General features: G+C 49.2%; 13 protein-coding genes across 13 annotated transcripts; 6 read left to right on the plus strand and 7 right to left on the minus strand.

The window, feature by feature from the left end:
* Positions 1–155: 155 nt before the first annotated feature.
* F9C07_5802 (uncharacterized protein) lies at positions 156–2,309 on the minus strand. The gene is made up of 6 exons (XM_041294734.2): positions 2,227–2,309; positions 2,028–2,163; positions 1,785–1,968; positions 1,013–1,719; positions 640–957; positions 156–591 (listed from the first exon to the last, which is right to left on the minus strand). The coding sequence occupies exons 1-6, from the start codon at positions 2,290–2,292 to the stop codon at positions 563–565; spliced, it is 1,440 nt and encodes a 479-aa protein (XP_041150350.1). The 5' UTR covers positions 2,293–2,309; the 3' UTR covers positions 156–562.
* Positions 2,310–2,741: 432 nt separating this feature from the next.
* On the plus strand, positions 2,742–4,217 carry F9C07_2280963 (putative import inner membrane translocase subunit tim21 mitochondrial precursor). Its single transcript, XM_071510473.1, has 5 exons — positions 2,742–3,152; positions 3,235–3,419; positions 3,478–3,532; positions 3,587–3,686; positions 3,739–4,217. Exons 1-5 carry the CDS (start codon positions 2,868–2,870, stop codon positions 3,822–3,824), a joined length of 711 nt encoding a protein of 236 aa, XP_071367011.1. The 5' UTR covers positions 2,742–2,867; the 3' UTR covers positions 3,825–4,217.
* F9C07_2280964 (enolase C-terminal domain-like protein) lies at positions 4,218–6,156 on the minus strand. Its single transcript, XM_041294735.2, has 4 exons — positions 5,778–6,156; positions 5,610–5,714; positions 4,945–5,550; positions 4,218–4,886 (listed from the first exon to the last, which is right to left on the minus strand). The coding sequence occupies exons 1-4, from the start codon at positions 5,820–5,822 to the stop codon at positions 4,287–4,289; spliced, it is 1,356 nt and encodes a 451-aa protein (XP_041150352.1). The 5' UTR covers positions 5,823–6,156; the 3' UTR covers positions 4,218–4,286.
* On the minus strand, positions 6,157–9,496 carry F9C07_2280965 (uncharacterized protein). Its single transcript, XM_041294736.2, has 5 exons — positions 9,211–9,496; positions 9,070–9,132; positions 8,420–9,012; positions 6,845–8,362; positions 6,157–6,777 (listed from the first exon to the last, which is right to left on the minus strand). Exons 1-5 carry the CDS (start codon positions 9,227–9,229, stop codon positions 6,685–6,687), a joined length of 2,286 nt encoding a protein of 761 aa, XP_041150353.1. The 5' UTR covers positions 9,230–9,496; the 3' UTR covers positions 6,157–6,684.
* Positions 9,497–10,223: 727 nt separating this feature from the next.
* F9C07_5806 (conidiation-specific family protein) lies at positions 10,224–10,597 on the minus strand (the record flags this gene model as incomplete). Its single annotated transcript, XM_041294737.1, has 2 exons — positions 10,224–10,406; positions 10,472–10,597. The coding sequence occupies 2 exons, from the start codon at positions 10,595–10,597 to the stop codon at positions 10,224–10,226; spliced, it is 309 nt and encodes a 102-aa protein (XP_041150354.1).
* A 571-nt stretch (positions 10,598–11,168) lies between these two features.
* F9C07_2280967 (putative conidiation protein Con-6) lies at positions 11,169–12,017 on the minus strand. The gene is made up of 3 exons (XM_041294738.2): positions 11,890–12,017; positions 11,677–11,829; positions 11,169–11,611 (listed from the first exon to the last, which is right to left on the minus strand). Exons 1-3 carry the CDS (start codon positions 11,934–11,936, stop codon positions 11,533–11,535), a joined length of 279 nt encoding a protein of 92 aa, XP_041150355.1. The 5' UTR covers positions 11,937–12,017; the 3' UTR covers positions 11,169–11,532.
* A 2,036-nt stretch (positions 12,018–14,053) lies between these two features.
* On the minus strand, positions 14,054–14,563 carry F9C07_5808 (uncharacterized protein; the record flags this gene model as incomplete). Its single annotated transcript, XM_071511398.1, has 2 exons — positions 14,054–14,083; positions 14,309–14,563. The coding sequence occupies 2 exons, from the start codon at positions 14,561–14,563 to the stop codon at positions 14,054–14,056; spliced, it is 285 nt and encodes a 94-aa protein (XP_071367012.1).
* A 158-nt stretch (positions 14,564–14,721) lies between these two features.
* F9C07_5809 (glucose-6-phosphate isomerase) lies at positions 14,722–16,438 on the plus strand (the record flags this gene model as incomplete). The annotated part of the gene is made up of 2 exons (XM_041294724.1): positions 14,722–15,221; positions 15,277–16,438. 2 exons carry the CDS (start codon positions 14,722–14,724, stop codon positions 16,436–16,438), a joined length of 1,662 nt encoding a protein of 553 aa, XP_041150356.1.
* Positions 16,439–16,633: 195 nt separating this feature from the next.
* Positions 16,634–18,298, plus strand: F9C07_1865661 (uncharacterized protein). The gene is made up of 3 exons (XM_041294725.2): positions 16,634–16,998; positions 17,108–17,123; positions 17,213–18,298. Exons 1-3 carry the CDS (start codon positions 16,829–16,831, stop codon positions 18,173–18,175), a joined length of 1,149 nt encoding a protein of 382 aa, XP_041150357.1. The 5' UTR covers positions 16,634–16,828; the 3' UTR covers positions 18,176–18,298.
* A 122-nt stretch (positions 18,299–18,420) lies between these two features.
* Positions 18,421–19,017, minus strand: F9C07_5811 (mitochondrial 37S ribosomal protein bS21m; the record flags this gene model as incomplete). Its single annotated transcript, XM_041287216.1, has 1 exon — positions 18,421–19,017. One exon carries the CDS (start codon positions 19,015–19,017, stop codon positions 18,421–18,423), a length of 597 nt encoding a protein of 198 aa, XP_041150358.1.
* A 368-nt stretch (positions 19,018–19,385) lies between these two features.
* F9C07_5812 (Rhodanese-like domain-containing protein) lies at positions 19,386–19,872 on the plus strand (the record flags this gene model as incomplete). Its single annotated transcript, XM_041294726.2, has 2 exons — positions 19,386–19,500; positions 19,562–19,872. The coding sequence occupies 2 exons, from the start codon at positions 19,386–19,388 to the stop codon at positions 19,870–19,872; spliced, it is 426 nt and encodes a 141-aa protein (XP_041150359.2).
* An 888-nt stretch (positions 19,873–20,760) lies between these two features.
* On the plus strand, positions 20,761–22,352 carry F9C07_5813 (putative exonuclease; the record flags this gene model as incomplete). The annotated part of the gene is made up of 2 exons (XM_041294739.1): positions 20,761–21,169; positions 21,223–22,352. 2 exons carry the CDS (start codon positions 20,761–20,763, stop codon positions 22,350–22,352), a joined length of 1,539 nt encoding a protein of 512 aa, XP_041150360.1.
* Positions 22,353–23,060: 708 nt separating this feature from the next.
* On the plus strand, positions 23,061–24,168 carry F9C07_5814 (putative cutinase; the record flags this gene model as incomplete). The annotated part of the gene is made up of 4 exons (XM_041294740.2): positions 23,061–23,271; positions 23,343–23,428; positions 23,485–23,699; positions 23,766–24,168. The coding sequence occupies 4 exons, from the start codon at positions 23,061–23,063 to the stop codon at positions 24,166–24,168; spliced, it is 915 nt and encodes a 304-aa protein (XP_041150361.2).
* Positions 24,169–24,608: the final 440 nt, after the last annotated feature.

Here is a 24,608-nt window from a genome sequence, read left to right on the forward strand (position 1 = left end):
TTAGTTTGGTGTGGGCCTTTTAAAGGATGTCTGTTCTACTCTAGACCTGTTGTGAGGGTTGAGGCTTGTATTAGATGTGATCTTCGATTTGATGCTTTACATGCAGTGGAGACCCTAATTTAAGCTATCAATGGTTGCTACAAGATAGAATTATTCTAACGTATAAAATATCTGATTTTAATTGACAAAAACGCCTAACACTACCTAAGAAAAAAGGATATACAGGAACCATAGCAAATCAAGGATGATATTCAATGAAGATGCCAATTTAAAAGATTTTCGACTAATTCAGAATCAAAAGCAATTAACAATAGAGAAGCCGACATCAACCACTCCAAGAATCAGACTGCAGAAAGCCGAGCGTTTTCCCGGCCAGAGTATCGCAGTCCGCAGGGGTGAAATTGGGCCGGGTTGCGTTCGCGAGGATATCTTTCTAAAGGGATAGGGATAAAAACGCCACCAAAGTGATAGACAATGAACTGGCTAATCATGGCAAAGTAATGGTGTCCGAAGGTGGAGATTGAAAAGGTTGCCGCGGTGTTGATCGATTAGTTGTATCCGTCTAGCTGTTCATGTAGTTACGTATGGCGCCTAAATGTTGTCAGTAAGATGTGGGTGACCGGAGGTAGGTTAACGAACCTTGCAGTTTGACGGCGCTGTCTCCAACGAGTTGTGTAAGATTCTCAAGGTCGTCTCCCGCTGTCATGCCAAAACGACGAACAAAGTCCTTGGCTGCAGTTTCCAAGTCTCCATATCCATCATCTGCAGCAGGGAAATCGTCTTCTGGTCGGCCAAAGTAGGAGTTGCTAGAAATAGCGGTGGCGCCATCAAATTGGCGGAGGCGCTCCTTAGCCTCGGCCTGGGCTGAGGGATCAAATCTATCACGCCCGAAGAACTCATCGGACGAGATACCCTTCTGGTTACCAAACCTGGACTTGGTCTGGTTTAGCTCCTCTTCTGTATGGTCTGTTAGTGTTTGCAAACAATTTGAAGATGGCAATAGTGAACTCACCATCAGCAGCTGACCGAGCAGGAGCGACAGAGCCGAAGCCCAGCTTCTTCGGAGCAGCAGGCTTCGAACCAGCGGTCTGGCCAAATGCTAGGCGTCCGATGCCCATTCCCAGACGCTCTACATCGCTGGAGTTACGCTCGTGGGACTTTCTAGAGGCGCTGGGGCTGATCGGCGTGGGGGCGGCAATAGGCGTAGCTCCAGTAGTAGTACTCTTGGCCTTAGCATCAGCCTCAGCCTTTTCAGCCTCGGGGTCATATCCAAGCTTCTCAATGCGCTCGGCTTCTTCCTTGGCCTTCCTTTCTGCTTCTTCGAAATCGATCGCCTCAGCTGCGCCGATCTTCTTGGCTCCGAGCTTGGGAGCCTTCTTGGCGCCCAACAGACTGCCCTTCTTTGCAGTGCTAGCAGTCGTAGTCTTCCGGACAGTAGTACTAGCCCTGATAGCAGCGGGGGCAGGAGCGCTTTCCTTTTCGGAGGCGGAAAGAGGAGACTTGGAGCGCGAGCCATTTGCGCCTGCGTTCAAGAACGGAGACGCAGTGCGGCTGACCACCGGGGGAGTTCCTGTGCGTGAGGGAGGGTTGCTGGGGCGCTTGATCGAGGGCTTGTCCCAGGAAGAGAAGAAATCATCCTCAGCATCGCCAGCAGGCGTACTGGAGCCGTTGGAAGGGGTGCCAGCGGGAACGTCCGTGATCACAACCTCTTCGGGGAATCTGTGAGAAACAGCAAGGTAAGCATCTAGCGGTAGAGCGATATGTATGGACAATATGCAACTTACTGCTCGGCGTCTTGCGCAGCCCGCCTCTTTAATTCTTCCTTGTACTTCACGGCAGCATTGCACGTATACTTGACCTTAGTGTCCTTGCTAGCCAGGGCGGCGGAACCTCCATGCGACTGGAAATACTTGGTGGCGGACTCATTTCCACCGACTTTCATAAGCCGAAGCTGCTCCCATTGCCATTCTGCAAGCATCCATTAGTATCAAAGTAAAAACATATCTGGGGTAGACGGTGGTGCATACGGTCGAGGTTTGTGGAACGAACGAAGGAAATGTGGACACCCAGGTTACGGTGGTGGGCCGAGCAGTCGAGACACAGGTAGATACCGAAAGGCACCGACGACCATGTAGGGTTCTTGGAGCCGCAATCAAAACATATCTATGAGGGTGAAGTTAGCGAACTCGGCCAATTTCTAGACCAGTGGGGAGGGGTTGCGCGCACCTTGTTTGCGGGCTTTAGTTTGAGTTTCTCAAATATTTTTTGAGACTCCGCCTTGGTGGCACTCATTGTGAGACGAGTAGGACGAGACGGGTCCTGAATGGAGTGGAAACAAAGACGGTATAGGATGTCAGGACTTCCAGGGAGGAGGAAGAGGGATCCAAAATGCAATCGGGAGAACGAACGTGGTCGGAATCGTTTTGGACTCCCGGGCGGAAGTTACAAATTACTGTAACTTTTAAAATTCCCTCGGCGCTCAAAGGGGAAGATCAGATCTGAAACGTTGCAAAAAGATGTCTTACCCTGTATTCATCTCAATAGGATCCACAATTAATACTTTCAAGCCAAGCAATGGTATCAAATACTGGTCTAAATATGGAAGTCTTCACACTTTCTTTGACACTGCGTATTGCAATTACATCCGTACTCGGACCCTTCCGGAAATTTTCACCAGAGCGGAAGTCATCCACGTGACCCACCCGTCTCCCCACATGGACCGAGTCTCAATTGAATGCCGACCACGGCTCAGCGCATGGAATTTTATGAGATCATTCAGCAGTTCTTGCTCGAATCTCCCATGCTCACGACCGCCGTGCGATACAGTTTGATCCGACTGGAACCCGGGTGATGTTCGATATCCCACAATGAGTGCATACCTCCTACCAAGACCATCCTTGCACCGGGCTTCGTCTGCCCTTCTCTTGCGACCTGGATTTCCCCGCACGGTCGAGTTGACGCGATGCTATGCGACTCACAGCGATCTCGGGGGAGGCTCAGGACCAAGCTCGACTTCGAAACGGAGGAATGTGACCGTATTATCCGATGATGGGCGATATGAATGGGGAGAATTGACGGGACGGGAAAAGGTTGCGCGCGCTACCCAGCAGTCGTTCAACTTTGTGATTATATTGGCTGGTGCGGCTTTGACGGTTAGTGAGATCTGAGTGGGCAATACTGTTGCTCATGGGCATCTCATGATGCATGATGGACGCAAGACTGATACATCGGTAGGGTGGTGTATTTTACTTGCTTTACTCAGAGGTTTTCTCCCCGAATAGCCGGACATGGCAGTACGAGAAGGCAGTTGAACGCATCTTGGACGACAGTCGGTGTACGGATATTCTGGGAGACCGAAGAGAAATCAAAGCATATGGAGAAAGTACTTCGAATAAGTGGGCGCGGAATCGTCCTATTGCGTGGGTACCCTGTTGTTCTTGATTAGTTACGCATCAAAGACGCTAACTTCTTATTAAGAGCCACTATCGAAAAAGATCGTTTAGGCCGGGAACATCTGCGGATGAACTTCCATGTACGTTGCGTTATTCCTTAGATAATATGTGCATAACTAATCGTCAACGTTCAGGTTGAGGGACCGCGCAACCAAGGAGTTGTACACGTCCACATGATTAAGCCACTCGACAAGAATGAGTGGGAATATCAGCTTCTAGCATTAGATGTTAAGGGTAAGCAATAGTTGATTCCCGACATATACAATCTCAAGCTAACCCTACGTAGGTCACTCTCGAGTCATCCTTGAGCAAGCTCGTGAGAAGCCTGGAGTCGGGCAAGCGTTGAAGATCTTTGGCATACAGTGGCGATAGATCACGCCCTTGTCAAAACAAATTTTTGTGCTCTGTCAGGTAGCCTTGACATGAAAAGGCTCCCTCTTCCTACCCTGGCTGGCCAACACCAGAAGTAAGAGCTAGATGTTTCCATCTGCAGCCGACGCAAACCAGTCGGCATGATCAGTCACTGTCGATCAGTTATTCGACGGACTTTCGAGTTTGAAGGGATAGCTTCAAGCTTGTGACAGACGAAAGTCGTTATTCTTGGGTGATCTGCGTCTGCGTATGGCTTCTTTGTGCCACGACGCCACAGTTACACCCGTATTGTACTATAGAAAACCCACACTTGGGCATGTATTCATAAAGCATTCTGCAGCATATTAAATCAACGAGATAATAGCAGCATTTTCATAAGAAATCAAACAATGCAATGGCTATTTTCAATACATAAATATTAACATGAGAAACATAAAACTTATACATCGAACTTTAGTCTCATCATATCCGAGGACCCTCCAGAATTGTCTTCGCAGCATCCGTCGTCCACCAACTCTTGCCCTGCTCACCGGGGAAGGCAAACTCATCCATACTCTCGGGCTTCATCTCGACACTGTATCCAGGCTCCAGAGGGGTAACATAGTAACCATCTTTGACACTGGAGGGATGCACGAAGTGCTCGTGTAGGTGGTCCACATACTCCAGCACACTCTTCTTACCACTGACAACAACGTAGTCAATGGTGCTAAGATGTTGGGTGTACTCAGGCAAACCGACACCACCGGAGTGAGGGACGATAGGGACACCGAACTTGCGAGCAAGCAGGAGGATAGCGAGGACCTCGTTGACACCGCCGACACGGCAAGCATCAGCCTGGAGAACAGTCAAGGCTCCTGCCTGCAGAAGCTGCTTGAAGATAACGCGGTTCTGACACATCTCTCCGGTGGCGACACCGATAGGGCCGTGTGGGGTGTTCTCGAGAGCCTTCTTAATAGCGGCGTGGCCGAGGATATCGTCGGGGGAGGTGGGCTCTTCAATGAACCAGGGCTTGAACTCGGCGAGCTCATGCATCCAGCTGATAGCCTCAGGTACAGACCAGACCTGTTCAGAACTGTCACTAATGTAATAGAGAGACAGGTTTCGACAATGGTCAACTCACCTGGTTAGCATCCACCATCAGGATGTTACCCTTGTCATAACCAATGGCCTCACGAGCAATGCGCAACCGCCTCTTATCGTCTTCGATGTTACCTCCAACCTTCAACTTGAAGTGCCTGTAGCCCTGCTGAACGGTCTCTTTCAGAAGAGCCTTCAGCTTATCCTCGCTGTAGCCAAGCCATCCGGCACTAGTAGTGTAGGCAGGGACTGCACGGCTCTGCTCCGCCTCCTTGATACGCTCTTCCTTGCCACTCTCAACCTCCTTGAGCAAAGCAATGGCCTCTTCAGGAGTGATAGCATCAGTGATATACCGGAAGTCAATGCAACGAACGAACTCCTCGGGTGTCATCTCCGCCACGATCCGCCAGACGGGCTTGCCGAGTGTCTTAGCCCACAAGTCCCAGAGCGCATTGACGACGGCTCCCAGGGCAAGGTGAATAACACCCTTCTCAGGACCAATCCAGCGCAGCTGGCTGTCAGAGACTAGATGACGCCATGTCTTACCCCAGTCGGCTGTGAGCTCGTCCAAGTCCTTTCCAACGACGAGTGGGGCGAGAAGGGAGATGGCGGCGCAGACGATCTCGTTTCCACGACCGATGGTGAAGGTCTATTCATTTAAGGTATCAGTATTATGTTAATGTGGCGGGTGTTGCATGATCCGCATACCATGCCATGTCCAGCGTGTGGGGAGTCAGTGTAGATGATACAATAGGCGGCGGAGTAGTCGCCCGCTGCGTTCATGGCATCGGAGCCAGTCTTATCCAAGGATGTCTGTGCATTGAGTCAATAATTGAAGAGTAATTGCATCGGATCTAAGAACAGCCTCTGACTTACCGGAAACCGCACATCCCGGGTGGTGAAACCTGTGATCTTGACCATTGTGTAGGGTATATTTTATGGAAAGAGAGGGAGGAAAGGTCAATTGAGTTGTTGTAGAGAAACAGAGTAAAGCTCAGGCTCTAGTCGTAGGCGAAATAATTGCAATCGCTTTTTCTTCAAGATGCGGGGATGGTCATACAATGTAGTGTATGAAACGAAGAGAGATCTATACAAAGTCCAGGAGTAGAACCCCTAACAAGACAGAGACGGTGAGAAGAGACGTCTCTTGTGCAAGGAATGAAATAAACACGAAGCAAAAAATCAAGTTACAGACGGGGTAAAAGGCGCAAGATATACGGCCGTCACCCCTCCTCCCCTCCAGGCTAAAAAGGGAAATACAATGGATTGCGTTGGACTAATTATCCCGATACTGTGGGGAATCCACTCTCATTGGCGGAGGAATTCTTCCACTCCATGGGAGCGGTTTTTCCACCACTCAGCGTGTGTGATCCGACAGTCGAACCGCTTCTGTGTTCCTGAGTATCGTCTGTATGTCAGCTGATAGAATGATACAGTTCGTAATGCCGAACGGCTGCGGCAGATCTCCGTCCATACATTAGATCGGCTATAGATATACCTCTTTCCATGCATTAAAATTTACAAGGTACAAGCCTTGGCTACTTATGAGTCCGGTAAGACTATGTTTACATCCGCTAGCGACAGATAAGCCTGAAGATCGTGTTGATCAAACATTCAGTATACCGAATGCAACGTAGTTTTTGCCTCCAAAAGGCGGATATCAATTTAAAAGTACTGGTACTTTCATGTAATAATGGATTGGTGTCGTGAAACAGGAGTGCTGACCTCCCTAGACTTGACTGAACCGGTATGATCTGGTTTTTGCCCAGCTTCCAAAGGTGTCCTAACCAGACAAGCCTCTCTTCTCGCTTTCGGAGAAGAAGATAATCATTCGCCACAGCTTCCGCACCAAAACTTCTGCCTCCTCGTCGAGAGCCTAGGGAACCAAAGTTAGACATCACAGCATATTGACAAAGGCGATGCTTGAATGAAGATATACTCACCTCCTCCAGCTGCTCCACCAGTTCTTGGGGAGGTCCATGCTTTCGAACATGCTCTTCCACCACATCCACCAACATCTGTTCCTGAACACCCAGGTATTCGACAATCTTCTTCTCCACGAAGGGCTTGAGTTGTTCGCTGACCACATTTTCGTCCACGAACTCCCACTTGACTTCCCAGTTCCACAATCCTTCCTTCTCGGTGGGGATTTCGGCGGCCAGTTGTCGGGCAGCTTGCGCCCGCTCCTCCTCGCTGAGTCCGGCAGCCTCCGCAGCGCTGTCGAACTTGATCGGGATAAGAGGGCGTCTTGCCGTTGCTTCCGGCTCTTCTTCGTCTTCCAGCAATCCTTCGACTTCGGCAACAGTACGGCGGCTGGTTGCAGCCTGAGCCTTCTGTGCCGCAGCTCCAAGGGAGAGCTTGAAGCGCTGGGGTTCTCTGGGGGCCTGAGTCCGGGTCTCCAATTCCTCCGCCTGTCGAGCAAGGAAGTCGTCTGCCATACCACGTGCCTGTTCCCGCTGTTGGACAGAGCGAGCCCGCTCCCGCTCTTCGGCAGCACGGTCAGCCTCATCCATACTAACCTCACGTGCTCGGAAAGCTGCGCGACTACGCAACCACGCTCCCCTATCGGCGTAGTAGTCATGGGCCTTGCGACTGGCCTCCGCATCATCGTTCCACTCCCCGAAATGCTTATCAGCCTCTTCGCGCACTTCCTGCAGTTTGGCTTCTTCCTCCTTATCACGCTTCTTCTCTCGCTCTAAAGCTGCAGTCCTGCTCCGTTCGCGATTGAGCCAGCGTCGCTCTTGATCGAGGAATTGTTTCTCTGCTTCAGCATCCTTCCTCTCTTGGCGGCGACGTTCCAGCTCTTCATCGCTCGCATCGGAGTCTTCATCTTCACGATCAATGTAAAAGGGGGCGCCATTCACCGAACCGCCGTTCACAAATGCCACACCCTTCTGGTAATCTTTCGGGATCTGCACGCCAAAGCCCTTCGGACCAGATGGCGCATTCGGCATGCTGCGGTCCCGAGGACCAAGAGGGATCCCGTTTGCTCCGGCAGCGGGTCCGCTTGGAGCTGTAGGCGGAGGGGAGGCTAGGCGGCTGATGCGAGAACCTGAGTTGCGTGCTCTTTCCATAGACTCGATCTCTTCCTCTCTCTTCAGACGCTCTATATCCCTACGGTTGCTTCTCTCACGGAAAGCTGCGATCTCCTTAGCAACGGTTTCCCTCATTTCCGGAGGAATATCAGATAGCTCATCCTCGACGGTGATGGGGATAGTGACGACTTCAGCCGATGCACCATCTTGGCCCTCTGCATCCTTCATCGCAGTATCCCCTTCACGATCAATCGCTGAAACATCCTCTTTCTGAGTGGGTGATGACGGGTGAAACAACTCTGAAAGGACGCTAGACAGGGTCGAGCGCGCAGCATCTAGGCGGGATTGCCGCTCCGCGGGGTCCACCTCGCCTCTGCTAGCCTCATATTGCTCTAGATAATCCAGAGAGCCCTCGTCAACGACAACCTAGTTTAAACAAGTGTTAGATTATACTCGTAGATCCCCAACATGCATAATACATACCAGTAGTTGGCTCTTCTCAATCTCATTATCTTCCTTGTCACCGCCCTCCGACGGCGTCTGTCTCTTCAAAGGCACTTCGACGTCCTTTAGCACTTCCACAGCTGTTCCCAGACTCTCGGGGTCCTCGTACTCAGCGAAACCGAACTTGCACGGTTTTTCATCCGCATCCGTAGCACGGATCCAGCGCCTAAGATTCCCAGCAGACCGCAGAATCTTCTCAATACCCTCATCGCCACCAACACCCTCAGTAATCCCACCGACAAAGAGCGTCCGAACGATCTCATCCCTGGTAGGCGGCTGCAGCTGCATCATCGCATCCCGCACATTCTGGCGCTGGGTTTCCAGATTCGACGATCCCAACCCGGCACGTCTTCCTGGGGCTTCGCGTTCCTTGTTAGTATCGGGGGTAGCTGACTTCGACGGTCCCGACGTTCCCAGGCGAATCACAGGCGCGGAGAAGTTGATGTTCGGCATATTTGGGGGCGGTTGGAAGTTCGCAGGGAAGCCCGCAGGCCGGCCTGGCTGTTGGGCGTTCGCTTGCTGCATCCCGGGCGGCGGAGTAGTTCCGGGGGCAGACATTCCGGGAGGGGGGGCTGTATATGTGTTGTTAAGAGAATGTTAGACAACTGGAGCCAGTCGGTGGCACTTACCCATGCCGGGAGGAGCTCCCGGGTAGGCCCCGAAGTCAGGCGGCCTTCCATAAAGACCTGGAGCTTTAGAATGGAGTCAGTAAGTTATATATAGTCTAGAGGAGTGCGAAGTTGTCATTTTGGGAGGTGTATCCTGCGTACCTTGGTAAGGATTATACATTGCGACGGATTCGCAGCTCCAGTGCAACGGCAACGATCACGAAGGGAAAATTAAAAGGCTTCGGCAGTCTCCGGTGTATGTGAGTGTCGGTAAAAGAATAAGTTCAGGCTGAATTGGTTATGATGCAGAATCATAGAAAACCAGACGCAACCGTTATGAAAAGCACACCTCGATCTGGGGGAGGGAGATAATGCCTTATGGGTTAGTTGGAGGAGTTCGCGACGGTTGAGACCGATTTGCTTGTTCAAAGTTCAAGTGGTCCGTGCGTGCCACGTCTTGGCGCATCGGAGCAGAAGAAAGTGACAGCCCTAGCTAGAACTCAACACTCCAGGTCAAACTTCACTAAAATTATGGTCGGGAGTTCTTATATTTAGTCAATAAAAAGACTTAAAGTATAGAAGCTACTAATTTGGGAGCTGGATGACATTTCTCCCAAGGTCTTCAATGCTACAACGTTGTACGTCAAATATATATAAGCTTGATGCCTCTTTGTTGGTGCTGTATCGGTACAGTAACGTCTCCTAAAGTACAAACAAACCAACACGGGTTTAAGCTTGCAATGAGTTTATATAGAAGCTGGCACATGGAGACATGAGGCGAAGTTCCCGGCTTGCCGTTGTATGGAACCCCGGAGCGCATGTTATGTGCAAGATGCAAGAATGTCGAGCGAAGTAACACTACGTCTGACATGAAGGTAACCTCCTCACAAATACCAGTTCATTGTATAGAGTATAAAAAAACCAATACTACAATAATGGCCTTCTTGTACCCCCGTCTGGCACGCAACTATACTTCTAGCTACCAAGGAGACCGCTGCTTACATTCATACCAAACACCACTAACTAAACTTGGAAAAGAGATATTTACTCAAAATAATGCATTCATCAAGAAAATAAACAATAATCAATTGTATTATACATTCATTCAATACTCGTTGACGAGATCGTTTCCTATCGTACAAGTTTCACCCTCGAAAGCAGGAGCACGTAGATATTTACTCCTCCGGGTGTCCAGTAGCCTTTCCACCCTTGTGGCCAGCCTCCCTAGCTCTCTCATCCCCAGGCTCGAAGCTTCCACCAGAGGCAAGTCCACCCTTGTGACCAGCCTCCCTAGCCCGAGGGTCTCCAGGACGGAAGCTGCCTGACGAAGCGTGACCGCCCTTCGAGGCGATGTCTCTCTGCATTAAGAAGTTAGAAACATATGCCTAAACGTAAGGTTAATGGGTGTTAGCAATGTACATACCTGCTTATCCTCGTCCATGCTGGCGAAACCACCTTGGTGGCTCGATTGGCCTCCCTTGCGGGCGATGTCTTCGACCTCGTCATGGGGGCGGTTGGCGAAGTTTCCGGGGTTCGGGTTGTGGGCCATTTTTGCTGATGTGTGGTGTCGCGATTCAAAAAATGAGATTTAAAATAGTTCACAGAAGGTGAGACAGAGTATTGTAGTATGTGGTTCTCAGTGTTTGGATAAAATAAGCGTTTTCAGTTCTTAACAGCGGATTATTCCTCATATTTATATTGAGAGTTGTAGACCGAGGGCAGATCCATGACTACATGGTGATGTAGGATGTATGCTCCAGTAGCAAGTTTGACCTGAATGCCACAATACCTAGAAGCTTCACCTTCAATGGGTCATCCAGGGGCAGATGTCGCGATGCCCACCTCTTACGCAAGTATGACTTAAGTAAAACAGGGAACTGTTTCTATTCAATGGACAAATATAGTAGTCCCAGTATTGCTGACGTCTATTTTAAAAGCAAAACTAGTGTTTTAGGTTTGATTTTAACTTCAGGGATCTGGACTTTAGTTCATGGTCAGATTGTTCTGGGTATGAGGTTCAGGCTCATCACTATTACCTCATAGGCGTGAGGTAGGTGCTCCACTTGTTATGGACACAACATTCTCCTATGCTACTCACCGTAATTCCTACATTGTACAATTGAGCAATTCATTCAAGTAGGTTTGCTTTCCGACATTTTGGTAGGGTTTGAATCCTCTACCTATATGTCAGTGGCGGGAGGTTGAGTTAGACCTGGAGATATTTATTTGATCACCATCAAGCACTTCAATTGCAAATAGTTACCCGACCGATTGCAATGCCAAGAAAAGAAAATACAGTCTGTGTACAAACTATGGACAGTTCGCTTATGACTTACCACACAATATCACAGCAAGAAAAGGTAGAATTCATATTCAGGATAGAGCAATATATCTCCACATTCATATTACAGCAACATCAATTACCATCCGGATTTTCGCATATAGTTACAACATAAGCATCAAATTTCACAATACGAATCTAATTTACTCCTCAGGGTTCTCGCTAACTCTCTCGGCAGCACTGCGTCTTGCTTCGTCCGATACATTAGGGTTATGCGCGGCACTAGACACAGGTTAGTATATATGTACGTATCGGACTTTGCGTGATGATAAACTTGTAAAACATACGCTTTGAGTCCAGCGTTGACTCTCATCGGATCCTTGTTCTGCTCACCACTTTCGGTATAGAGGTCATGGCTAGGCTGGTCACCACCAAGCTGGTCGAGCATCGCCTGGGCGTTTTGCTTCGCCTCATCCGAGACTCTGGGGTTACTGAGGGTGCTATATGTATACTGATTAGTTCCATTTGAGGTTTTATGATAGTACTACAAGAATACTCACGCCTTGTAGCCACGCATGGCGTTGACTCTTTCTTCGGCGGAAGACATTGTGATCAATAAGAGTTGTGAAGTTGAAAAGCTATTTTGTGTACTGGAGTGTAATTTGGAGTTGTTGAAATTCAAACTAAGTTGCAAGGGAGAATAATCTAGATGCTAATGCTGACGGCTCTTCGGCTCTTATACCAGCTCCTCAAAGCTACTTGATGTCAGTCCCTTGCCACTGTTTATGCTCGTCATAGGGACATAATGCCTTCATGGGGATCTGGAAAGCAAAGAAGTGTACTATTTAGCTTGGATCGGCGGACGGTCCTATTGGTGGAAGCTTCAACTAGGGTTCATCTGTATCGAATAGAACCCAAGGTTGACGTGGATAATACATCACCCAGTCATTCTACATTAGGGCTTACAAAAGCATTAACCTGTACAGAACTGTACACATATCCAGGCTTCTGGGGTTACTTCAGGCGGCCTACAATAGTCAGTGTGAGTATATACTGTGTGAATCTTCTATGGTTTGCGAGAGATTGGTTCGGAACGTCATGGTGACGGGCAAGTTAAGCGTGGTGACAATTAAGGTGAATCGACCATATTTGTTCTTGTGAAACACAAATTAAGATGTATAACATGTGAAATCCAGAATGACAATAATACGTAGAAATTCCAACTTCACGAATTCTTCGCTCATATTGCCGTTCTTAATCCTGGTTAGGAATGCCCGGGCAGCCAAAATGATGAGCCCGACGCCTGCGCTCTAAGGATTCTTACGAAAACCACTTCGCTTTGTATCGTGTCCCAAGTGCGAATGACAATAACTCATTCGGCAGTAGTTTACAGCTCATGACAAAACAGCCAATGTATGAGTTTGATCTTCGAAGGGTGGAGAGAAAGAACCATTCCGACAGACGCCTGCTTCTTCACAAAGTCGAGGAGGGTACGCCCAAGAGAATGGCCACAACGATTCCATAGGATCAACAAGGTGTCAAAAAACACCATGCAAATACATAAAAGAAAAAGTAAATGACATGGAGATCAGCACTGGCTACTAATGGGACGCAGTTCATATACTAGTCTCTGCTAGCTGGCTGTTCTTGTCAAGTTTTTTGATGACAATATTTAAATCAATGATAGGCAGTTTGAACACCTGTGATGGTATCGGTAGCAATGACTTGAGGTGAACTTCGTATACCTATATCGCTTTGATTTTCTTTTTTTTTGCTTCGTGGTAAGTCACAGTGTTTGAGTCTAAGAATACCTACCGAGTAGTAACAGTTGCATGGCTTGAGCTACAGTAGTCTTGGTAGCGGGCACTACCATTGGTCAAAGTACACAAGACATTGAACAGCCCAGGTATTACTGAAAATGCATATGTCGGGACGACGTTTATAGGGTTTCAATTCAAGGCCTTCATCGACCGTTATGTGAGTATCTGTACTGAGCTGAGCATACTAGCCACTATGGGAAATTGTTCGCTTCGCAAAGTCATTTTCACCTATTTATTCGAAAATCATGCAATTTCGTATAGATCTGAGCTTATTTGATAGATCAGTCCGACTCAATGCATGGTAAGTATCGTGTTTGACCGGATATGTTTTGAGAACCCGGTGTTGTTGGATGCGGTTACTATATCGCGTAGCCCTATAGAATCATAACCCGGGACTTGAACAATAGGTTTACCTCAATAGACTCCACTAAATCAGTGGTTTCTGACATTTCCGTGGCTCCCAGGTCATACATGTTGGTCCAATAGATGTGACGAGTATTATGTCCACAGTGGATTTAAGACAGCCTATCATGGTTATGAGCACCTAAGTAGGTATTTATATTGGCTGCGCAATCCTATTGAGACATGTTTTGACAGGAGTTGGGCATGACAGTCTTAATCGACCGAATTCTTACAGATTCTAGAATAATTTTGAAAGGAGAAAGAAAAAGTCTCAATTCGTCGATTGCAATTAACCGGCGGACGGAGAAACTCAGGAGTCTAGTCTGTAGTAGATGGAGTGCCGTAAACCGATAAAGTTCCCGTCCCAGATCACCGGTGTGATTTCCGAGTACCCTTTGAGAAAGGAATTTATCCCGATGATCCTATTGCCGGAAAGTAAAGTTTATGCATGAATGATTATGGTCACGGGGTGAGAAGAAAATGAAGGGGGAGAAAGTTTTTGCTAATTTAGGTCGCCTTGAAGTTTGACAAGCTGATTAAGTATTCAGTAAGAGATTATGACGATTGGTTGTGGCTGTCAAAGCTACTATATTTGCCCATAGTCAAGTGGTACGTCGGGGCCCATAACTCCGGAGTTGATATGGGTACCTGTAGTCAACCGCCGACATTTGCTCAGACTCCCCCACGCAAATTGCAGGCGATCGACAATGTCGTAGTAATAGCATTAATAATAATAGTTTAATTAGAACATACGTACTCCGTAATATATGACAAAGGATGAGTAGTCTAGACAGGTCCTAATCCAGTTGGTAAAGTCGGATAATTTCTTGGAAGGGAAAAAAAAGGTGAGCCCCACGGCAGCCCCTCCAAAGCCGGACCCCAGCACACCGGTTGACGCCATAGGATTCAGGCCATTGTTTGTCTGCCCACCTTCAGCGTCATCTGCCCCTCCGCGACTCCCGTTGTCTTTTTCCCTCCGTTTCTTTCCCAGCCATCCATTCTTCTTGGGCATTCGTCTTGGTGACTTCCTCTTATAACCAGGTATGTCTTTCTTGGGTCAAGCTCGTTCATCTAGGACTCTTCTTTTCTTGATTACTTGCTGTTGAGAGCTTCCCCGCACTGACACCAGCTATCTCTACTGTAGAATTTCAAGAAGCAAAAGCTATCATAATGCCGGCTTTCTCGCAGGCTACCGATCTCTCCGCCTGGAAGGAGCTCCAGGAGCACCACACCGCTGTCGGTCGTAACATTGTCCTGAAGGAGGCCTTCGAAAAGGACCCTCAGCGCTTCGAGAAGTTCAGCCGTACCTTCAAGAACACTGTGGACAACTCGGACATCCTCTTCGATTTCTCTAAGAACTTCCTCACCGAGGAAACCCTCTCCCTTCTGGTCAAGCTGGCCAAGGAGGCCAATGTTGAGGAGCTCCGCGATGCTATGTTCAAGGGTGAGCACATCAACTTCACTGAGGATCGTGCTGTTTACCACGCTGCTCTCCGCAATGTCTCCAACGAGCCTATGCAGGTCGATGGCAAGAGCGTTGTCGAGGATGTGAACTCCGTCCTGGAGCACATGAAGGAGTTCTCCGAACAGGTCCGCAGTGGTGAGTGGAAGGGTTACACTGACAAGAAGATTGACACCATTATCAACATTGGTATCGGTGGTTCTGATCTGTAAGTTCTCTCCTTGAAGCTTCTAAGTTTCAGACGTCCCTAACAGCTGTTATAGTGGTCCGGTTATGGTCACCGAGGCCCTGAAGCCATACGGTGCTCCCGGCATGAAGCTGCACTTTGTCTCCAACATTGATGGAACTCACATTGCCGAGGCCCTCAAGGACTCCAACCCTGAAACCACCCTCTTCCTGATCGCTTCCAAGACCTTCACTACCGCAGAGACTACTACCAACGCGAATAGCGCTAAGAAGTGGTTCCTCGAGACTGCCAAGGATGAATCTCATATCGCCAAGCACTTCGTTGCTCTGTCCACCAACGAGGCCGAGGTCACCAAGTTTGGCATTGACAAGAAGAACATGTTCGGCTTCGAATCCTGGGTGGGTGGTCGCTACTCCGTCTGGAGTGCTATCGGTCTCTCCGTCGCCCTCTACATCGGTTACGATAACTTCCACCAGTTCTTGGCTGGTGCCCAAGCCATGGACAAGCACTTCCGCGAAGCTCCCTTGGAGCAGAACATTCCCGCCATTGGCGGTTTGCTGAGTGTGTGGTACAGCGACTTCTTCGGTGCCCAGACTCACCTGGTTGCGCCTTTCGATCAGTACCTGCACCGATTCCCCGCCTACCTGCAGCAGCTGTCCATGGAGAGCAACGGCAAGGCTATTACCCGCTCTGGTGAATACGTCAAGTACACCACCGGCCCCATCCTGTTTGGCGAGCCTGCCACCAATGCCCAGCACAGCTTCTTCCAATTGCTCCACCAGGGCACCAAGCTTATCCCGTCGGATTTCATCATGGCTGCCGAGTCCCACAACCCTGTCGAGGGTGGCAAGCACCAGCGCATGCTCGCATCCAACTTCCTTGCTCAGTCTGAGGCCTTGATGGTCGGTAAGACCCCCGAGCAGGTCAAGACTGAAGGTGCCCCCGACAACTTGGTCCCCCACAAGACCTTCCTTGGAAACCGCCCCACCACTTCTATTCTGGCTCAGAAGATCACTCCCTCCACTCTCGGAGCTTTGATCGCGTATTACGAGCACCTCACCTTCACTGAGGGTGCTGTCTGGAACATCAACTCCTTCGACCAGTGGGGTGTGGAGTTGGGCAAGGTTCTTGCCAAGAAGATCCAGCAGGAGCTGGAGACCTCTGGCGCTGGCGCTGGTCACGATGCTTCAACCAGCGGTCTGCTGGCCGCCTTCAAGCAGAAGGCCAATCTGGCATAGGTGTTGCCATTGAGTAAGCCTGCCATAAATTGAACAGACAAAAAGGAGTATAATATTTCCATATTGATGAGGACATGAAGAGTCACCTTTCTGTTAATTAGTCACATCCCATTGAATGAGACATGTGTAGTAATTTTCAAATATTCGCACCATTTCTAAGTCGACGTAATTGAAGCGATATTAATTGTTGCGGCCAAAAGAGATTGAGAATGAAACGGTGTAGTTCATTGCATGAAGACGGAACTTGCTTTCCAAAGTTGGCAAGATTGGCCCAACTCGGCCTTAGTTCCCTTGGATGTGCGGCTCGCCACCGTGTCTCCTCTCTGCAACTTCGACTCGACAATAGACCGTGAGCCCATCCGCCGAGCCGGCGGGCTATGAGTATCTAACATGCCATTCGTAAAGAGTGGACTTGTGCAATTGTTCAATGCGATCTCCTACTATGGACTGATATCATCTTTTGCGGTGCAGGTTGCTGCGGGAGGCAACTCGGCGAGTGCCTCTCAGGGTGGGTATTTCCACGGACAGCCCATGCCGGTGACATGCTTGAATCGGACAATGTGAGTGTGAATATTATTAAGTAATTCCGAACATGGTGTGGAGGAGACTCTCGTGTGTTTTGGTACGATATGACTTGTCGATAGATGCTAACGCTTTCTCCGATTTTAGTGACTCCGGCGAACATGTAATGCCTTCCCGCGCTCATTGACTATGCGTTAATGTCATATTGAGGATTTTAATCGATTGTGTGTTTAGCTAACGTAATTTTTCCAGATCACCGACAGTCTCGGCAAACTCCAATACATTCCATTCCCAACCTGCAAGGAGACCTCCCTCCCCCTCGCCCTTCGCTACGGTGTTACGGAGACAGTCAATTGCACCATTGACAGAGTTTCTGATGAACTTTACCACCTCCTCGAGTACTATGTCCACTCCGATGTGCCGATGAACTGCCGTGTGCCAACAGCGCCCCTTCTGCCGCCCACATCTTCAGATTCGGATGACAAGGCACATGAAGGTGAGGCCGTAAGCACCGAGCTTTCTGCTCTGAGTGAGGAAGGACCTCCTTATACTCCAATCACCTTTGCGCTGCAGGGGACGTTGCAGCGCAGTCATCTTCATATCTGGACAGATATGAATGTACTCATGCACAACATCGTCTCGACGCCAAAGAAAAATAAACGGAAGACCAAGAAAGTGGCGCCGGGATATGCTGTGGCCGGTACTGCATACTCGGTTCCTGAATTCGAATTATCCTTTCTCAACAGCAAGAAGAAAGTTTCCGATGAAGAGAAGGAGGCAGCTGCCGTGGCTGAGGCTGCCCGTGAGCCTTGGACAGCGGGGCATGGCACGAAGGTTATTCGTGAGCAGCCTCTCACCTTCACTTTCCATGTGAGTTGGGTTGAAGGTGGAGGAGGCATCGGATGGCCATCCCGGGGGTCTGCTGCTAGTGAGTTGACGGGGGGAACAGGTTTCTTCTCGAAACTGTTCTTCTTCGTTCTGGCTGCATCATTGGGAGCAGCCATGGCCTTGTATTGGGAACGGGCTCGGCGACGGGGCTGGCGAGGCGATGGGATCCTCGGTGTACCTTCTCGGGGAAAGGGGTCGGTTGGAGTTGTGTATGGTAATGGCGGAAAATCCAATGGTTATGGGGGTTATTCCGCTAGCAACGTCTCAATGACGGGGAACGGAGGAGGGTATGGGTACGGAGGGTTCTCGGCTGGGAAGAAAGATTAGATTGCGGTAGATATAGACGTATCTAGTACTGACAGTAACTGGATAAAGATCCCATTCTGATTGTAGCCAGCTAACTCCGAGTACTAATCAAGTGACATAGTATACATGACAGAAAGAACATATACTGCGGGTGAGCAGGATAGCACGCGATCTCCTTGCGATCTCAACGACGGCGACCTTTGCGATCCCTTTTATATACACCCCAATACCAGCCGTAATGATACACCATTAAAGACCAAACACAATTACCATCCCTGAGCTCTCATCTTCTCGATCCGACTAACAGTCTTCTGGAACGAGAACTTGAACAGCTTCCTCCACCTCTCCATCCTCAAGTTCTTCCTCACTTGTCCCCGTCTGATGTGGAACTTCTGACCATTGGCCTGGTACCGAACCTTATTCGCCGTGCATGTCGCCTGCAATATCCTCAGCGCAGAGGCCAAATCTGTGCCCTTCTCCGGCTCAACATGCACCTGACGACCAAGAGTAGGTCCCAACTTCAGCTCCACCCGCCGCACAGGAGTCCGGTAGTTTTCTGTTTCTGCAGACATGCCGACCGCGCGGGAGAGCGAGAGGGGGTCTTCGGAAGGACGGTTCCGCAGTGAGCCTTCGGCGGCGGATTCGCGGTTGTTGATGTTTAGTTTGGAAAGGATCTCGTCAAAGTCGGAGGGGGCTTGCGTTGCGGTTGGGGTCTGAGCCTTCGTGGGTCCCGAGGGTTTGCTAGCGTAGCTGCGGATGGAGGATCTGTTCATATATTGGGTCGCAAGGAGGCTTGGTTGTTGCTTGTAGAGAAGAGATGTCGGCCTCGAACGGAGGCAGCGGGTTAGGGAGCGCATCTCCATTGTGATTGAGGCGCCGAGGGAAGGCTTTTCACGTCGAATATAGGAGGGTAATCAATTCCGGTCTCCTCGATGTGACTTCTCGAGCTTTCTGGGATCGTAATGGCGGTAATGGAGCCGGTTGGGTTGCAGTGTTGAAATCTCCGGATGCTTTGGCTCCAAATTTCCAGATCGGAAATCTGTTTTCACGTGACTCCGTATTATGTTACATACTTCCTTCTACACCACGACATTCTTTTTCTTCTGGGTTTCACTATATTGAAACTTCCTCCTCCTGGGATTCGATATCTGTCGTTGCGGTTGCAATATACTGTATTCCTGGCTTCATTAGATCTACGAATCTTAGACTCATCGGCCATCGACTGTTTACAATGTCCTCCATCACCATCGCAACTCTTCCCCGCATGAGTCGGGATGCCCTCTCAGCCTTGCTTCTTTCCACCAGTACCCCCAGTAAACTGGCTATTGTCGATGTTCGGGACTCTGGTAAGTGATACGTCTCAGATCCTTTGTTATCTACATCCTATAATCTAACCTATAAAACCAGACCACGTCGGCGGCCACATCTTCTCCTCAACATGGGTTCCAAGCTCTTCACTCGACGTCCGCCTGCCCGAGCTCATCCGTACACTGAAGGACAAAGAAAAGGTCGTGTTCCACTGTGCCCTCAGCCAACAGCGTGGCCCGTCCGCTGCGCTGCGCTATGCCCGCGAACGGGAACGTGTTTTGGGCGTGGAGGAGAGCCAGAAGCAGGAAGTCTATGTTTTGGAGGGTGGGTTTGTACAGTGGCAGGAGAAGTATGGCAAGGATACGAGATTGACGGAGGCGTATGTGGAGGATATCTGGCAGGAGTATTGAGTTGTTTGTTCCCGGGGCCCTTAGCTTGGGCTACTTCATTTCCTTCGGTTCGTTTTCATGGTTGGTTAGAGTTATGCATGGGAGATACCCGGTTAGAGATTCAATAGATTCAGTTGGTTTTGGTTCTTTTTTTTTCGAAAGGGACGGACCGTCGGGGTTGGTTTTGTTTGTTGGGGTTGACGTAGATGACATTAGCGTGTTCAGTTTTTGTGTTTGTTTCTTTGTCTTTGTTTTCTCTCTCCTCTTTGTTGCTTGCGCAAGATCCTGTCTTGTTCAGTATGCCTAAAGCATACTAACTACATGTTCACATAAACTCAAAGCCATTGGGAGAACACCATGGGGACTCAGAAACGAACTGATAACAGCGAACACGGAGTGAGGGGAGCTGCAGAGTCAATTGCATTGCATATCCTGGTGTCCGTTGGCCGATGGTGCCAAGTGGCATGGGTAGCAACTGTTGGCTCTCTCTCCAACTAATGAATGTGATGTGTCTTAGCCCGTGACAGGGATCCAATTCCAACGGCGATCATGTGGCCCGAACTCCCAAGATTGCGGAGTAATCGACAACTGATCAACAGACATTCCTCCATCAAAGGGTTAGGCTTGTCTAGGGAATCATATATCGCTAAGAGATGCCAGCATGTTCCAGTTGCCGCCAGCCCGCTGCGGCAGCGCATGGGAGCAATGCATGTCAGCCAATGGCCTCCTGCTAGTACACTGCAATTGCGAACCGTGCTTGCGTGTGAATGAGGCTGTGGTGGGGTAAAGAGAGGTATAAAAGCGCTATCTTGCCCATTCGGGTCCGGGCTGTTTTGCTGTCCAAGGAATATTTATTTCAGTTCTTGTTGCACGCCATCACTAGTTGGAACCTATTGTCTTTGTTTAGACATGGCCCTCAATGAGAACCCATCGTTGGCGAACCAGTCGGCGCCGGTCAAAAAGTTCAAATGTTTACGGTGTAAAAAAGATACCTTCAAGTCTGCTATAGGGCTTGCAAAACATCAGGATGCCCTAGGCCACCACAACGTTGTTTGTCTCGTATGCAACAAGGAGTTTGGCACCGAAAAAGGCCGGGATGATCACCAGAGATCATCCCACGACCGACGCCGCGTACCTAGGAAGAAGAAGAAGGCTGTCCCTAACTTAGTGACCCCTGCACAAGGCTCTTCGACGCAGCAAGAACAGCAGCAGGGCAATCAACAAGTGCAGCAGCAGGAGCAATGGCAACATGAACACGAACAACAACAGCAGCAAGTACAGTTGGTCGTGGACAAAGGTGTAAAGAGGACAGCTATCGGTAGGGCGTAGTATTTCTAGATATACTGGGTGAAAGCTGCTAATCGCAATCAGCTTTCTCCCATACCAGCAGTACCACACTACACGATCATGTGGGAAAAACAGAACCTGTTAGTGGCTTTCTGAATGAAGTACGACTATACTACAACGGCAACCTCTTCATGACCCTCACTCCTGCAGAGCAAGAACTTGTATACGCTGATCTTCTCACAAAGTGCCACTCGCCTGTTCGTCTTCATAAGCAAGGCTATACCATGTCAAGTTTGGCACAAGGTAACCAGGTGAATTCGAAGAAAGCTACTGTTGCACGAAACCACTTTCTCGAAACGCCCGTATTGAACCTGTACGGAGCAAGAAGAGCCGTCGTCATTGATTGCGAAATGGTTCAGGTCAGAAGATGGCAAAGAGAGGTCGCCTTTCTTAGTGCCGTTGACTTCCTCACCGGGGAAGTTCTCATTAACAATTACGTCCGGCCAACGGGAAAGGTGACCGACTGGACGACTAGGATCAGCGGCATAACGCCAGCTGCAATGGCCGAGGCTGTAGCAAGAGGGCAAGCACTTAATGGATGGCAGTCCGCGCGACAGGAACTATACAAATACATTGATTCTCAAACCATCCTCATTGGTCACGCCCTTAATTCCGACCTGGACGTGTTGGGCATATACCACTCGCGAGTTGTTGACTCAGTGATATTAGCTAGCGAAGCTGTGTTTGGGCTTTCCTCTGCGTTTAAGCGCCTCTATAGTTTAAAGACACTGTCAGAGGTGTTTTTGAAACTACAAATCCAATCGGATAATCACCCCCACGTGTGCTTGGAAGACACACTCGCGACACGAGATGTGGTTCTGTCCTTTCTGCGGAATCCCGAAGGCCTGGGAGTGTGGGCTGGGAATGCGAAGGCCAATTATGACGCAGAGCAAAAACAACGCGAAGCGAGAAGGCGTCAGAAGAAAAATGAGAAAGCGAAGATAGCAGCAAAGCAACAGCAGGCAACTGCGAAACAGCCATCAACATCCTGTGGACCTCAAGGGAATGCGTCCCTGTTGCTGCTTTCTGAGGAATCTTCCGATATAGAGGGATGCCATGGATACGATGACTCTGAAACACTTCGGTGGGAAGATATCGCAGAGGCTTGCGGATGGCCCCATCCTGATACAGGGTACGATCCCTGGTCAGATTGAAATATTTCTCCGAGATTTAATCGACGTCTTTGTGTGTATCTGTGACCGCGATTATCTGCATGTAATGCTGCGCTGCACTGCAACACCTGCATGGAGTTTTGACTGGGTTTAACCTTCTGCCCATTTTCTATTCACATCATATGAGGAGCTGTTATTCCGTTCTTCTCTCTAATTTTTTAGGAGTGGGAATCCTTTAATTTACTGAGCTCCGAGGTTCGAGCCGTTGCCTTTTCTTCTGCCCTTTCTTTTGTTGATTACTTTCCTTGGAAGATCGACGAGAGGTTTGGGGTTTTCTAAGCATGGGTTTTCGAGATGTGATGCTCAATAATGGTTCTTCACGGTACTATGCAGTTTTTGGGAGTTCGTCCGAAGAAGAACCCAAATATTAGGGCGCACCCGTTGATCGGGTTTCACTAGCCGGCTGAACTAAACTAACCCTAACGGCAACACGATAAGACCCCGAGACCCTTGCCTCGGTAGGACTGCATTAGGGACAAAAGCCCCTAGGGTTCGGTATACGATCTGCCACTGATCGCTGCCTCAGCCGGGGACATGCCCCGAGAAGTGGTCCCCTGGCTGACACTAGTGGGCACTCTGAAACACCGCTGCATTCTACCTATCAAAACGCTAAATCAGGCAGGATTTTTTCGATAGAATGATGACCCTGGCCATTGAGCGACAAATGGTTTCGAGTTGATATGGCACTGAATGCCGAAGTATACCCTGTTGGCTAGCATCGGTAGTGCTTTGCTATATAAAGGCCGCCAATTCTTCCCAAGATGTTGTATACCAGGGTACTACTCCAGACTCGAATACAGTCATTCACACACTAAACCAGCCACCATGAATCTCCGCCTGTTGACCCTTGCTCTCGCTGCTGTGGCGGCTGCAAGTCCAGTAGATATCCAGGAACGCCAGCGTATGTGGACATCTAAACATAACTTCCTACTTGAGCGAACGTCTTTTGCTAACCACGTCTGACTCGAGCAGTCTCCGGCGGAAACGAGCTGCGAGATGGCTCTTGCAAGCCGATCACCTTCATCTTTGCCCGCGCTTCCACAGAGCCAGGACTTTTGGTGAGTCCTAGCCCTTACTATTACGGGTTCGCCAAGCATTAACATAATTCTATTAGGGTATATCAACTGGCCCTGCAGTCTGCAATGGCTTGAAGATGGCCAAAGCGGGCCAAGTAGCTTGCCAGGGTGTTGGACCCAAGTACACGGCAGACCTCGCATCAAATGCTTTGCCCGAGAACACGTCCCCAGCTGCCATCCAAGAGGCACAAGACCTGTTCCAGCAGGCCGTCACCAAATGCCCTGACACCCAAATTGTTGCCGGTGGTTATAGGTCCGTTGCCCACCCCCACTGACTCACCACAACAACACAATGATGTAACTAACTCCAACGAAACAGCCAAGGCACAGCCGTGATGGATGACTCCATCAAGCGTCTACCAGACAACGTGAAAGAGAAGATCAAGGGTGTCGTGCTCTTCGGCTACACCCGCAACGCACAGGAACACGGTCAGATTGCCAACTTTCCCAAGGACAAGGTCAAGGTCTACTGTGCCGTAGGCGATATGGTCTGTGACGGCACCTTGATCGTGGGGCCCGCCCATTTCACTTACCTGGGTAACACCGGCGAAGCAACTCAGTTCTTGCTTGGTAAGCTGAGTGCTTCGTCTTCGTCTTCGTCTTCATCCGGTTCTTCGGATACTTCGTCCGCATCAACATCCGCTGCTGCTGACTCTTCTTCGTCTTCGTCTTCTTCATCGTCGCCTTTTGGGAATCTTGGTAATCTCTTTGGTGGACTCTAGATCATGACCCTGAACTGTCACTCTCATTTGTTTTATATTATGATATTGTTTTTGGTTTTGGTTTTGGTTTAGGCTTCTGAATCTATGTGAACCGGAGTGAGGATTAGATGTTATTGTTTTGGATATGTTTTAGCTTATTCAATTCACTTCTGTTTAGGGTATCTCCGTTTTCTTCAGCTCACGCAACTTCCTTAAGCTTTCCATATAACCACAGAGGTGCATTCCAAAGACCAGTGTAGATTCTTCTGGCAGAGATCTCTTCCAACCATATGCGAACCTTGCACTCATACAATAGACCCAGTAAATCTTATTCAAGAACAGCCATTGCCTACATCTGCTATCCTAAAACAATTCTTCACATCTTCATATCTGTCTATCTACTATTATATATGGGAACTACCCTCTTGGCATTTTGTAGATGATAATACAATATGTAATTT

Source organism: Aspergillus flavus, chromosome 7 (genome assembly GCF_009017415.1).
Source record: "Aspergillus flavus chromosome 7, complete sequence".
Taxonomy (NCBI): Eukaryota; Fungi; Ascomycota; class Eurotiomycetes; order Eurotiales; family Aspergillaceae; genus Aspergillus; species Aspergillus flavus.